Source organism: Gopherus flavomarginatus, chromosome 2 (genome assembly GCF_025201925.1).
Source record: "Gopherus flavomarginatus isolate rGopFla2 chromosome 2, rGopFla2.mat.asm, whole genome shotgun sequence".
Classification (NCBI taxonomy): domain Eukaryota; kingdom Metazoa; phylum Chordata; order Testudines; family Testudinidae; genus Gopherus; species Gopherus flavomarginatus.
In genome coordinates, this window is record NC_066618.1 from 209,579,505 (window position 1) to 209,592,476 (window position 12,972).

At 38.9% G+C, this 12,972-nt stretch overlaps 1 protein-coding gene and 1 long non-coding RNA gene across 3 annotated transcripts in view; one reads left to right on the top strand and one right to left on the bottom strand.

Annotated features, from left to right (window-relative positions):
• The window catches only part of LOC127045741 (uncharacterized), a 39,456-nt gene that overhangs the window by 21,923 nt on the left and 4,561 nt on the right, over positions 1–12,972 (top strand). Inside the window, exon 2 of the long non-coding RNA XR_007772807.1 lies at positions 11,785–12,001. This is a non-coding gene — a long non-coding RNA (uncharacterized LOC127045741). The remainder of the gene's footprint in view (positions 1–11,784; positions 12,002–12,972) is intronic.
• Positions 1–12,972, bottom strand: part of NDUFV2 (NADH:ubiquinone oxidoreductase core subunit V2) — a 34,386-nt gene that overhangs the window by 10,278 nt on the left and 11,136 nt on the right. For both annotated transcript variants that reach the window (XM_050942190.1, XM_050942191.1), the window contains 3 exons: positions 4,696–4,758; positions 4,502–4,618; positions 1,608–1,776 (listed from right to left, as the gene is read on the bottom strand). In XM_050942190.1, the coding sequence (XP_050798147.1) occupies positions 1,608–1,776; positions 4,502–4,618; positions 4,696–4,758 (349 nt within the window). The remainder of the gene's footprint in view (positions 1–1,607; positions 1,777–4,501; positions 4,619–4,695; positions 4,759–12,972) is intronic.

Genomic DNA, 12,972 nt, shown 5'->3' on the forward strand with positions numbered 1-12,972 from the left:
ACAACAAAGGGAAATAATCCTTTTTCCCTTCCCCCCTCCAGGTGCTCCTGGAGAGATACACAGACACAAGCTCTGTGAATCCAAACAGAGTGAATCTCCCTCTCTGTTCCCAATCCTGGAAACAAAAAGTACTTTCCTATTCCCCCAGAGGGAATGCAAAATCAGGCTAGCAATCCAACACACAGATCTCCCCGATTTCTTCCTCCCACCAATTCCCTGGTGAGTACAGACTCAATTTCCCTGAAGTAAAGAAAAACTCCAACAGGTCTTAAAAGAAAGCTTTATATAAAAAGAAAGAAAAATACATACAAATGCTCTCTCTGTATTTAGATGATATAATACAGGGTCGATTGCTTAAAAGAATATTGAATAAACAGCCTTATTCAAAAAGAATACAAATCAAAGCACTCCAGCACTTATATTCATGCAAATACCAAAGAAAAGAAACCATAGAACTTACTATCTGATCTCTTTGTCCTTACACTTAGGAACAGAAGACTAGAAAGCAGAGACTACTTCTCCAAAGCTCAGAGAAAGCAGGCAGACAGACAAAAGACCTTAGACACAAAATTCCCTCCACCCAAAGTTGAAAAAATCCGGTTTCCTGATTGGTCCTCTGGTCAGGTGCTTCAGGTGAAAGAGACATTAACCCTTAGCTATCTGTTTATGACAAGGACACCTTACAATTCCTAGCTGTTTTGATTGTTTGATGGGGGAGCCCTTCTGGCTGCATCGTCTATCCTTTTTAGCAGCTCTTTATTTGCTGGCACTTGTACTGTAATTTATAGTAAGTAATATACATAGCAGTGTTTGAGAAGTGTAATGTACAAATGTGAACAGTTACAACAACCTTAGACAATCACTTCACTAATTTCCTGATTTTATTATTTTATCTGTGCAACCTTAATATTAAATTGTAGATCTTTTTAATTCAATTTCCTTGTTTAAAACAATTAAGAGGGGAATAAATCACTTGTGCTTAATAGCAGCACTATTAAAATGGTCCCCATTAGACTGAAGTTCACAGCATGGTGTGTTGATATCACTCCTTTTCCTGTGTTTTAATTTGGTTGCAGAGAATTCTCTCTTACATTTTGGGGGTACTTATCTTTGCTACAGAAAACCCCCAACTTTTCATGATATCTTAAGAATTTGTGGAATATTGTAGAATGCAGGAAACACTGCAAAACCTTAAAATTGAGGAATAAAAATGTTTTACACAGCTTCAGTTTTTTTCTTGTCCTTAATGTTAAGACAGTTATTTTAGAGAACTGAACTGGGTGTTACAGCAAGACATTTTACAATCTCTCTCATATCAGTTTTCCTGGCAACTCCTGTTCCTAAGACTATGGAGAGAGAACATGCGCTGAGAGGTCACAAATGCTTGGGGCTTCTTTAGGCTCTGCTAAAATTCTTAACAGATGCCCATGGAGCATATTTAGAAATGTTTTTTCCCAAATAACTTTTTAGTTTTCCCCCTCCAAGAAAAGGCATTAGTTCTCGGTGAGTACTGTGTTGTTACAATTTAAACTTTAGACATCAAAAAAATCTGAACTTAAAAATTTTTTTAACACTGGAAAAAAACACAATATCAATTTGCATCATACCAAGCTTCTTCTGAATGGCCTCCAGTATGCCATCAGAGTCTCTCAGCATGCAAGGTGTAGTTGTGCAGATCTGAATATGATATTTTCCAACCGGCTTCCGATTATACATTGTATAGAAAGTTGCTACTTCATATACTCTCATGGGAGGCATCTGTAAAACTTCAGCAACCTATAGTATGGGGAAGAAATTTTTTTTCTAATTTTTATTTTTGTAGGGCATTACTAGAATAATTTCAGTTAAATGCAGTATTTTCAAAAGCACTAATTATATTAATTCTGGTTCACAACACTGTAGTAGTATACAAATGAAAAAATACAAAAATTACTTCTGCATTCTTGTGTTCTGAAGATAGCCATAACAGATCACCACTATGACTCTCAGACCTTTGACAAGTGACAGATAGAAATTTATATAGTTCATGTTTCTGAGCTATTAAACCTTCTCATCAGCAGTAACCAGGCACACACTGACTTAGATGTACCAACAGCAGATATCCCAAAGAAAATACTTAAAAATAATCCAAACTAACAAAATTTCATCTGTGATGCTGGCAGACCAGGTGCCAGCTCATGCCCAGGCCCCAAGCCTCACTGAACAGTGCATAACAAGACACCAGTCTGACACACCTTTCTGTTAATATTGCTAAAACACGGTATTAGACTTGTAAACATGCATTTAGTGTTTAGATTTCATGAAATATTTGTAAATTGCTGCATGTGTTATTCTCACTTATAAAATCTGTAACCCATGCGATAAGGTAACACTTAAGTATTTGTTCTGCAACTAAAAATGTTTGTTCTGAAACTAAATCCAGTCAGGAAAGAAATATCACCAAGTGTGAAATAATGGTTTGCACCCATGAAGAAGAAAGTGTCATCTTCCCCCCTCCTCCCCCCTGCCAAAAAAAAACAAAAAAAAACAAAAAAAAAGGTCTATAGACATCAGACAAGCCATTGTGGACAAAAGATTTTGTTGACTGCTTCCCTCAGAGCCCTGAAAAGGGTGTGCCCAAGCCTTCATCCCATCACAGCTTGAACACCAGGGAAGGGAATAAAAATGCCTGTGAAAGAGAATTTATTATTTCTGTGGTGCTTTACCTCTGAGGGTAGAGGATTTCTAAGCATAAGCAAGGAGGTCCCCAGCTGTTTTGCCTGGGTTAGCTCTAAAAGACTGTCTGCTTACTATAGAAGTTTCTATTATCTTTCAAAATCTAACTCATTTGTGTGTGTACGTGTACCTGCTTTAACATTGTAAATAACTCATTTCTTTTTCCTAGTTAATAAACCTTTAGTTAGTTTGTTACAGGACTGGCTATAAGCATTGTCTCTGGTGTGAGATCTAAGGTGCAAATTGACTGCTTGATCTTTGGGACTGGGAGTAACCCGAATATTGATGTGATTTTTGGTGTAAAGCAACTATAACAAAGTCAAGCTCGCTTAGGTAGCAAGATAGATAGGAATCATAGAATATCAGGGTTGGAAGGGACCTCAGGAGGTCATTTAGTCCAACCCCCTGCTCAAAGCAGGACCAATCCCCAGACAGATTCTTGTCCCAGATCCCTAAATGGCCCCCTCAAGGATTGAACTCGCAACCCTAGGTTTAGTAGGCCAATGCTCTAACCACTGAGCTATCCCTCCCTTAGAGGATAGTCTGTGATTCTAAGGTAAAACTGTGACTGAGATTTCGGGAGCTCAAACTTGTTACTAGGTTGGTGAAATCTAATTATAGGTGGTGCACAGCCAGTTTGGAGTTTCTGCCCTGCTTCCGAACAGTCTGCACTGAGGATGGCACTCTCAGCCGTGAGCCACTGCAGGCAGCATGACAACATCAAAAATAATTATTTGCTGGAATGAAAATTGAAAGCACTGGAGAACTTGGTCAGAGTACAAATAACTGTATCACTGAATGATATTGTTTCCGAGCCTCCGCATTACAGCAAACCTCATTTTAAGCTGGGTCCTACAAATGATCAACTAAATGGAAAAGGACTTATAGGACCTCCATGCACTTATAGGACCTCCAGCTTAATGTCACTTCATCTGGCAAACATGACTGAGAAGATCGTAAAAACTATTAAAGCAATACAGTGATCACCTATCAAAGCCATAGGACTGGGTTTTTTCGGTTTTTTTTTTTCCTGAAATGACTCCTCTTCCAGAGATGTTTTGGAAAGTGTTTTTTATCTCTTGAAGGGGCACATGAGGAGACAGGAGTTGAAACAGCTACATTATTCCCAGCAAAACTCTGGGTTATTTATGAAGAAAATGTCTACATTTCCGTTACATTACTTTATCTCTGAGCGCCTCCTGCATGCCGCTGAACAGCTGTTCCCTGGCATGCAGGAGGTACCGGGAGGGAGGTGGAGGAGTTGATCAGTGGGACCTGTGAACTCCCTGGAGTACCCTCACAGACCTCCAGGGGTCCATGGACCCCCGTTTGAGAAATGCTGGTCGAGAGCACTGTTTCTCCCACATACTCCAGATAAAGTATTACATACAGCTGAAGCACAGACAGGATTCTCTCCTAACTGAAGAAAAGGAGTCTAGCCAGTACTTTGTCCCTCTCTCCTTTCCCATCAGCAGTGAATCTCCCACACCTCTGCTTCAACCTTCTTCATTAAAGATCATAGCAAGTCTGAATAAAGTTCACTTAAGTTTTGCTTTGCTGATACTTTTGGAGTTTCTAGTATTAAGCAAGCATTATGTGCAGAGGCAGGATTCTCCTACAGGGAAATTACTGAATTTCTGGGATTCTCATGATCCTGTGCCAAAATTTAAATTCTTGAATTAACATTTTAGTATCAAAATTATAATTTTCTCGTCCTATTAGTAAAGCTAAGATTTAGCTCAAAAACTAGTAACAGTAATGCTTTTTAAAAAAATAGATTAAATACCTTGTTCATCGCTGATATGGGCAACCATCCATTCTGTCTCTGGGCCAGATCTAGTACTGGAATTACAGCAGCTGATCTATGTCCCTCTGGGTAGTTGTTTACTATTGCTTCTATTCTCTAGTTAAAAAAAAAAAAGTTTACAACACTTATTTAAGATTCAGATTTGGATACTTAACATGCCCTTTTCTCCATACCTTATAGTTTTCAGGTGTGAAATCAAATGGAGTATCTGGGTTATTTTCAGGAGTATCTCTGTGCTGCAAGGAAAAAAAGGAAATAAAGATATCAAAATATGATTTTACACACACACACTCTTTAAAGCCAGAAAGGACCATCACGATCATCTAGTCCAGTGATTCTTCAACTGGGGTGCATGCACCCCCTGGGGGTGCGAGATGCCCTTTCTGGGGGTGCATGACATGCCAGATTTTTTTTAGAAGGTAAATCATCGAACACACAAATTAAGCACAGGCACATAAGTATAAACTACTTTGTTTAATCAAACCTATGTATTTATTAACATTATGCACTTTTTAACCATTACTGTAATATACAAACAAAAAACATATCTAGGTTTAAAGAATGGAACTACTTCAACGATTTTTGATAAGGGGTGCAAGAACATATTCTGAGAACCAAAGGGGTGCAGGCTGCAGTAAAGGTTAAGAACCACTGATCTAGTCTGACCTCCTGAACATCACAAGTTACAGAACCTCACCCACCCACTCCTGCAGTAGGCCTTAGCCTCGGGCTGAGTTACTGAAATCCTCAAATCTTGATTTAAAGACCTCAAGTTACAAGAATCCACCATTTTCTCTGCTTCAAGACAGCAAATGTCCTCTGCCCCAGGCTGCAGAGGAAGGCAAAAACCTCCCATTGTTCTCTATCAATCTGACCTGGGAGCAAATTCCTTTCTGACCCCAAACATGGCAATGAGATCCTGAGCATATAAGACTCACCAGACACACACCTGGGAAAGAATTCTCTGTAGTTACTCAGGACCTTCCATCTCTAACAACCCATCTCCAGCCGTTGCAGATATTTACTATTAGCAGTCATGGATGGGCCACATGCCATTGTAAGCAATCACATAGTACCATCCCCTCCATAAGCTCAATATTGAAATAAGTAAGGTTTTTTGGTCCCCATTACTCCTCCTGGAAGGCTGGTCCAGAACTTCACTCCTCTGATGGTTAGAAACCTTCGTCTAATTTCAAGCCTAAATTTACTGATAGCCATTTGTTCTTGTGCCAACATTAGCCCTTAATGTAAATAACTCCTCTCCCTCCCTGGTGTTTATCCCTCTGATATATTTCTAGAGCGCAATCATATCTCTCTTCATCTTTCATTCTGTTAGCCAAGCTTCTCAAATCTCTATTTGTAAGGCAGGTTCTCCATTCCTCCGGTCATCCTAGTAGCCATTCTCTACACCTGTTCCAGTTTGAGTTCATCTTTCTTAAACATGGGAGACTAGAATTGCACACATTTCCAGATGAGGTCTCACCAGTGCCTTGTATAATGGCAATAACACTTCTCTATCTCTACTGGAAATCTCTTCTCTGATGCATCCGAGGATTGCATTAGCCTTTTCATGGCTACATCACATTGGCTGCTCATAGTCATCCTGTGATTGACCAATGCACCCAGGTCTTTCTCCTCTGTCACTTCCAACTGATATGTTCCCAGCTTACAACAAAAATGCTTTTTGTTAGTCCTCAAGGGCACTTTGCACTATTAAATGTCATCCCATTTCCATTGCTCCAGTTTTCAAGGTTGTCCAAATTTTCTTGTCTGATACTCTGATCCTTCTCTATATTGGCAATATCTCCCAACTTTGTCATCATGCACAAATTTTATTAGCACACAGCCATTTATTGTTCTAAAGTCATTAAGGAAAACATTAAAGATCAGTCCCAAAACCAATCTTTGAGGAACTCCCTAATAAACTCCCTCCAATCTGACAGTTCACATTCCAGCATGAGCAGTTAGAGTCGCCCCTTTAATCAGTTCCTTACCCACCTTTCAATTCTCATATTAATTCCCATCTTCTCCAATTTAACCAATCATTTCCCACATCGAACCGTACAGGTAGATCAGACTGTATTTCCTTTGTCTAAAAAAAATCAGTTATCTCAAAGAAAGATCAGGTTGGTCTGGCACGATCTACCTTTTATAAAACCATGTTGGTATTTTATCCCAATTATCATTAACCTCTATGTCCATAGCTACTCTTTCAAAATTTGTTTTAAGACCCTGCATACAATTGAGGTCAAACCAATGGACCTGTGGTTTCCCAGATCACTCCCCCACCTCCCCTCCCCCCACCTTCTTAAATATAGGTCTGGGGTCGGCAACCTTTCAGAAGTGGTGTGCTGAGTCTTCATTTATTCACTCTAATTTAAGCATTCCCGTGCCAATAATACATTTTAACATTTTTAGAAGGTCTCTTTCTAGAAGTCTATAATATATAACTAAACTATTGTTGTATGTAAATATGATTTTTAAAATGTTTAAGAAGCATCATTTAAAAATTAAATTAAAATGCAGAGCTCCCCAGACCGGTGGCCAGGACCCAGACAGTGTGAGTGCCACTGAAAATCAGGTTGCCTACCCCTGATATAGATGCTATATTAGCAATTTTCCAAACACAGGGTACAACCCAAAGTTCACAGATACATTAAAAACCCTTGCTATTGGGCCTGCAATTTCATGTACCAGTTCCTTTAACATTCTTGTATGGAGATTACCTGGGGACCCCCAGATATGGTCCCATTAAATCTGTTTTTGAAGAAAATTCAGGATATTTTAATAAGGGATTCTCATATTTATAAACACTAAACTATCTACTATTTCAGATAAGTTTGCAAGCATTTAAAATCTCACCTTGAATTTTAACTCTTACATGTCAGAAGTTGGGACTCTAATATTAAATGTTAGGCCAGCAACTATGAAAATTTGTATTAGTAGTTAAAGGAAAAATATATAACTGCACAATAGTTCTTTTTACACAAGACTGGAACTAATTAGGTTTTCGAAGTGAGAGATTCTGTGACAATAGTAAGGTCAGATCCATGAATCCTGGCTCTTAATCTTACCAGCCTTTATTAAAAGGCATCTTATCCAGACACATTAGCCTATAGTACATAGTTTCAATATAATAATAAATAATCTGATTTGACAAAAACATTTCAAATAAGAAAAATTCACAGTATTCCTGCAAATTCCTAAATCACTCTTAGAAAGTTATCAAAAATTAATAATGCTACATTTAGTCTTTAATCTCAAAATGGAAGTCAGACAGAATACAAAGTATTCTAATATCCAAAAGCATAATTTATTACACCACTATGCCATTTGCTACTTTGTGTCCAAATTGATCCTAGTTGCCCTGATTAAAATAGAAAGGTACTATGCCTATTTTCAGTTTCTCTCAGACATAAAATTAAAAATTCCCATCTGAAGGTATTTGCTGTTTTTGTAATGTTTTATTTCTTCGCTCTAAATCAGAGAAAATTTCTGGATTTAGAAGGTTTATCACTAAGGCCCTGATTCTGCTCCTGACTACATGGGTAGATCCCTGTACCCATGCAGAGCTTCATTAAAGTCAATAGAACTCAGCAAGGGCACAGGGTTCGGATGACATATAAACTGCAACACTGGTACCTAAAGAAGTACGTCGCTATTTTTAAACAGGAAAACCCCTTCACGCGGGATCATTTCAAGACATTAGGATGAGCATTTTTAAAAATAAAGTCTTCTGGGCATTTTAGTGTGAACTGTAAAGATTTTTAAAATAGAAATAAATTGCCTTTTAAGCAAAACAGGCCACCCTTTATTTTAAATCATCTGAGTTAAATTATGAATTTTGGCCTCTGAAAAATCAGTCCAAGAAGTAACAGGCTGAGCTGAAGAGCTATGTGTAAGTTTGTCTCTCTTATCACAGAACATCAGGGTTGGAAGGGACCTCAGGAGGTCATCTAGTCCAACCCCCTGCTCAAGGCAGGACCAGTCCCCAGACAGATTTTTACCCAAGTTCCCTACATGACTCTCTCAAGGATTGAACTCACAACCTTAGGTTTAGCAGGCCAATGTGCAAACTACTGAGCTATCCCTCCCCCCTTAACAGAAGTTGGTCCAATAAAAGATATTACCTCACCCACTAAGCAATCTGAAACATGCTTCAGCCACCAGGGTGGATAAAAATATCAAGACTATCCACCTTCAAGATCACCATCATTTTCTATAGTTTCAGAGTTATATGCCAACAATAGTGTTTCAGTCACATCACGTATGTCACTGTAGCAAAAAAAAAAAAAAAACAATAAAATAAAATACAAAATCTCCATCATCCAGAAACAACTATAGATAAATTTGTCATAAGAACCAGCAGATTACAAAAAGAGGTAATTGATGAAAAAATTGCCTGCTTTGTTTATGCAACAAAATCTCCTTTCCGTATGATTGAGAACCCACACTTCATTAACACAGTTCAATCATTAAGACCAGGACACAGTCCACTCAGCAGAGCAGATGTCTCAAGCAAATTGCTGGATAAAGTGTATGAAAGAGAAATTGAGCACTATGCAAAAGGTCTAGAGGGTAAAATTGTTAACTTGAGTCTTGATGGGCGGAGCAATGTCCACAATCTTTAGAAATCTCACATTGGTACCTTCTTTGCATTTTGTCAAATCTGTAGTGTAAGTGTTCTTAAAATAAACAATATGAGCTAGGTCATCCAAGATGGCTATAACATGAAATATATAGCATAAGGATAAAACAGCAGGAAACCTACAATTCTCCGCCAAGGAGTTCAGTCAAATTTAATTAATGCAGTTTTTCTTTTTTAAATGAGCATCATCAGCATGGAAGCATATTCTCTGAAATGGTGGCCAAAGCATGAACCTGCAAACGAATGTTTAGCATATCTGGCAGTAAATATCTTGCATGCCAGCTACAAAAGTGCCATGCAAATGCCTGTTTTTACTTTCAGGTCACACTGAAAATAAGAAGCGGGCAGCATTATCTCTAGGGTCCCACCAAATTCACGGCCTTGAAAAACACGTCACGGACCAAGAAATCTGATCTCCTCATGTGAAATCTGGTATTTTGTGTGCTTTTACCCTATACTATACATATTTCACGGGGGAGATTGGCATTTCTCAAATTGGGGGTCCTCACCCAAAAGGGAGTTGCAGGGGGGGGTCACAAGGTTATTTCAGGGGCGGTCACGGTATTGCCACCAACGTTCCCTCTGTTTTCAATTCCATGTGCAGAATACCTTGGTGCACATAAAAAAAATGTAAGTACAGATGTGCGCCACCAATAGAAACAAAAAACCTAGATATTATATATTTTAAAAGTTACAGTACGGATAATTACTCCATCCACGACAAGTTAGGCATTTTAGAACTCACTACTCAAAGAATTAAATTTAAGTGTAAGAGAAATAAAAATTATGAAATGCACAGACCAGTCAAAACACTAAAATAACACACTTTGAAAGAATGAAATTACAGGAAATATATGTGCATTGTAGGAAGTACCAAGAAGAAGTAACACCACCACAAGTGTGAGAGAGAGTGAGTGAGTGTAAATGTGCTGGCTGCTGGGGAAATTTCTGAGAGACACTGTGCATTGTCTCTTTAAGGCACTCACTGAAAGCTCTCCTACGGTCCTAAATCTGAGCCCTGTCTCTGCTGCTCCTGCTCTGCGGAGATGGGGTACCTGTGCAGCGGCGGGGTGGAGGGGAGAGAGACAGAGGCTGTGTGAGCTGGCTTTTGGGGAAGTCTCAGAGACAGTGCGCTGTCTCTTTAAACAAGACACTCACCGCCCGGAGTCTTCAGACCTCAGCAGCTAAGTCCTGAGCCAGGCTGTCCACTCTGCCCTGCTCTGCAGAAATGGGGAACAGACGCAGGGGGACACCCTGACATCAGCATCCTCCTTCCCTGCTCCCCCCCAACACTCTGCACAGCGAGCGGGAGGGTCCTGGGAGCAGCTGCAGGAGCAACCTGGCTGCAAAGCAGCAGGGGGGAGGGGCACCTGAACACATGCTGCTGGATGCGCAGAGGCTCTGCTAATCAGCTGTGTGTCACTTGCCTTATTTCTGCACTGCTCCTGACAGCAGCTCTGCCTTCAGAGCTGGGATCCCAGCCAGCAGCTGCCACTCTACAGCTGCCCAGCTCTGAAGGCAGCGCCACCACCAGCAGCAGCGCAGAAATAAGGGTAGTAGTACCGCAACACCACCCCCAATAACCTTGTGCCCCCTATAAATCCTTTTTGGGTCAGGACCCTACAACATCGTGAAATTGACCAAAATGGACCGTGAATTTGGTAGAGCCCTAATTATCTCCCATATATGTAAACAAACTTGTTTCTCTTAGCAATTGGCTGAACAAGAAGTAGGACTGAGTGGACTTGTAGGCTATGAAGTTTTACATTTTTTTTGTTACATAACTGAACTCAAAAATAAAACATTTACATTTATAAGTTGCACTTTCACAATAAAGACAGTGCACTACAGTACCTGTCTGAAGTGAATTGAAAAATACTACACCTCTAACTTGATATAACGCTGTCCTTGGGAGCCAAAAAAAATCTTAACACGTTATAGGTGAAACCTTGTTATACTGAATTTGCTTTGATCCACCAGAGTGCGCAGCCTCGCCCCCCCGGAGTACTGCTTTACCGCGTTATATCCAAATTTGTGTTATATCGGGCAGCGTTATATTGAGGTAGCGGTGTATTTCTTTTGTTTAGCATTTTTATAGTACAAATATTTAATCAAAAATATAAAGTGAGCACTTTACATTTTGTATTCTGTGTTGTAATTGACACCAATATATTTGAAAATGTAGAAAAGCATCCAGAATATTTAATAAATTTAAATTGGCATTCTATTGTTTAACAGCGTGATTAAAACTGCTATTAATCCCAATTAATTTTTTTTAATCCTGATCAATTTTTTTTTAGTTAATCACGTGAGTTAACTGTGATTAAATCAACAGCCTTAGTTTTCCATTTTCTGGTGTTTGTGAGGAGACAGACTTAGGTTCTTGTTCCAACAAGATCAGTATGAATGGTTTGGTTAGTGCTATATTGTTTTTTCCTGCATACTAAATAGTCTCTTTGAAAACTCATCTAGTATCAGGAGAGGTTTCTTTCTTGTTTTGTTGAAATATGCATTTGATTTCAGAGAGGGAAAATGACTAAAAGGGTAATTCACCACACATCTGAAAGACCTATTTATGTTTCACATAATGCCCTCTGATCTTCTTTTCAATTAGAGCCTGATCCAAAGCCTACTGAAGTCAGGACTGTCTTTCGATTGACATCTGGGCTTTGGATCACGTCCTTGAAGTGTACCTTGGAAGATTAAGATCTGAGTTTGCGGTCTGTTGAAATCCCACCCATAACAGCTAGCAAGTTTAGAAGTGAGGGCATCTGGACACCAGTATGCAGGAAACAGGAACTGGCAGCATGCATGTAGTGGCATATAAGAAGGTAAGACTGAGTTTTTCTTCCCATATATGAATTCATATCCAGAATATGCCAACAGAACCAACCACCCCCAGGGGAGTACGACATTCATATTCAGACTCACAACTGATTTAGCCATTTTACAGTGTCTCCTTGCATAGTTTGTAGTTTCCTTATTTAAACACACATCCACCGAAAAGTTACATTTGCTAAATATTATGGAGACTACTTCCCCATTCAAAGTGCTACATATATAAATGCTAAAATTAACAAAACTAAACATTCTCAAACTGCATGTTGATAGTATGTGCTCCTACTTCAATTCCAAATTATGTAAGCCCCAACTGGAATATACTTATCTGTTTACAATTAATTTCCCTTTCTGATAAGAATTATAGAAAAGGTAATCTGATATACTAAATATACATTACTTTTAGAGAGTAGTTTATATTTAGTATACATTAGACCCATCTGTACAAATTGAAAAATAGTATAAAAAGAAAAGAGGAATACAAATTGGGTTATTTTAGGCAGTCTCTCCCCCTTTCATTAGATTTTTCTACATAAGGAGTCTGATTCTGCACCACTGAAGTCAATGGGAATTTTGCTATTGACTTAAATGGAAGCAGGATTGGGGCCTTAAATGAGGGTGAGGAGAGAAAAGAACATTTTTTGGAAATAGCATGCAAGAATAAAGACAACAAACTTGATCTATGGATGACAAAACATTCAGCAGTCCTCTTAAACAGTTCAATTGTTATTTCTGCACTGCTGACATTTCACGAATGTAGAGGCTGCCATTACAACTTGTTGTAATTTTGTTGTAAATTCTATTTTCAACTCGGCAGGACATAGCATAATACATGCACTATTGTAACTGAGGATTTTCCTGAATTTGGGAAATTCCATCTTTGGATTTTAAGATTACATGTCAAATACACAGGAAAAAATAAGAGAAGAAGTTATAAATGACAGTAAGTTTCCCCCCGGTCACT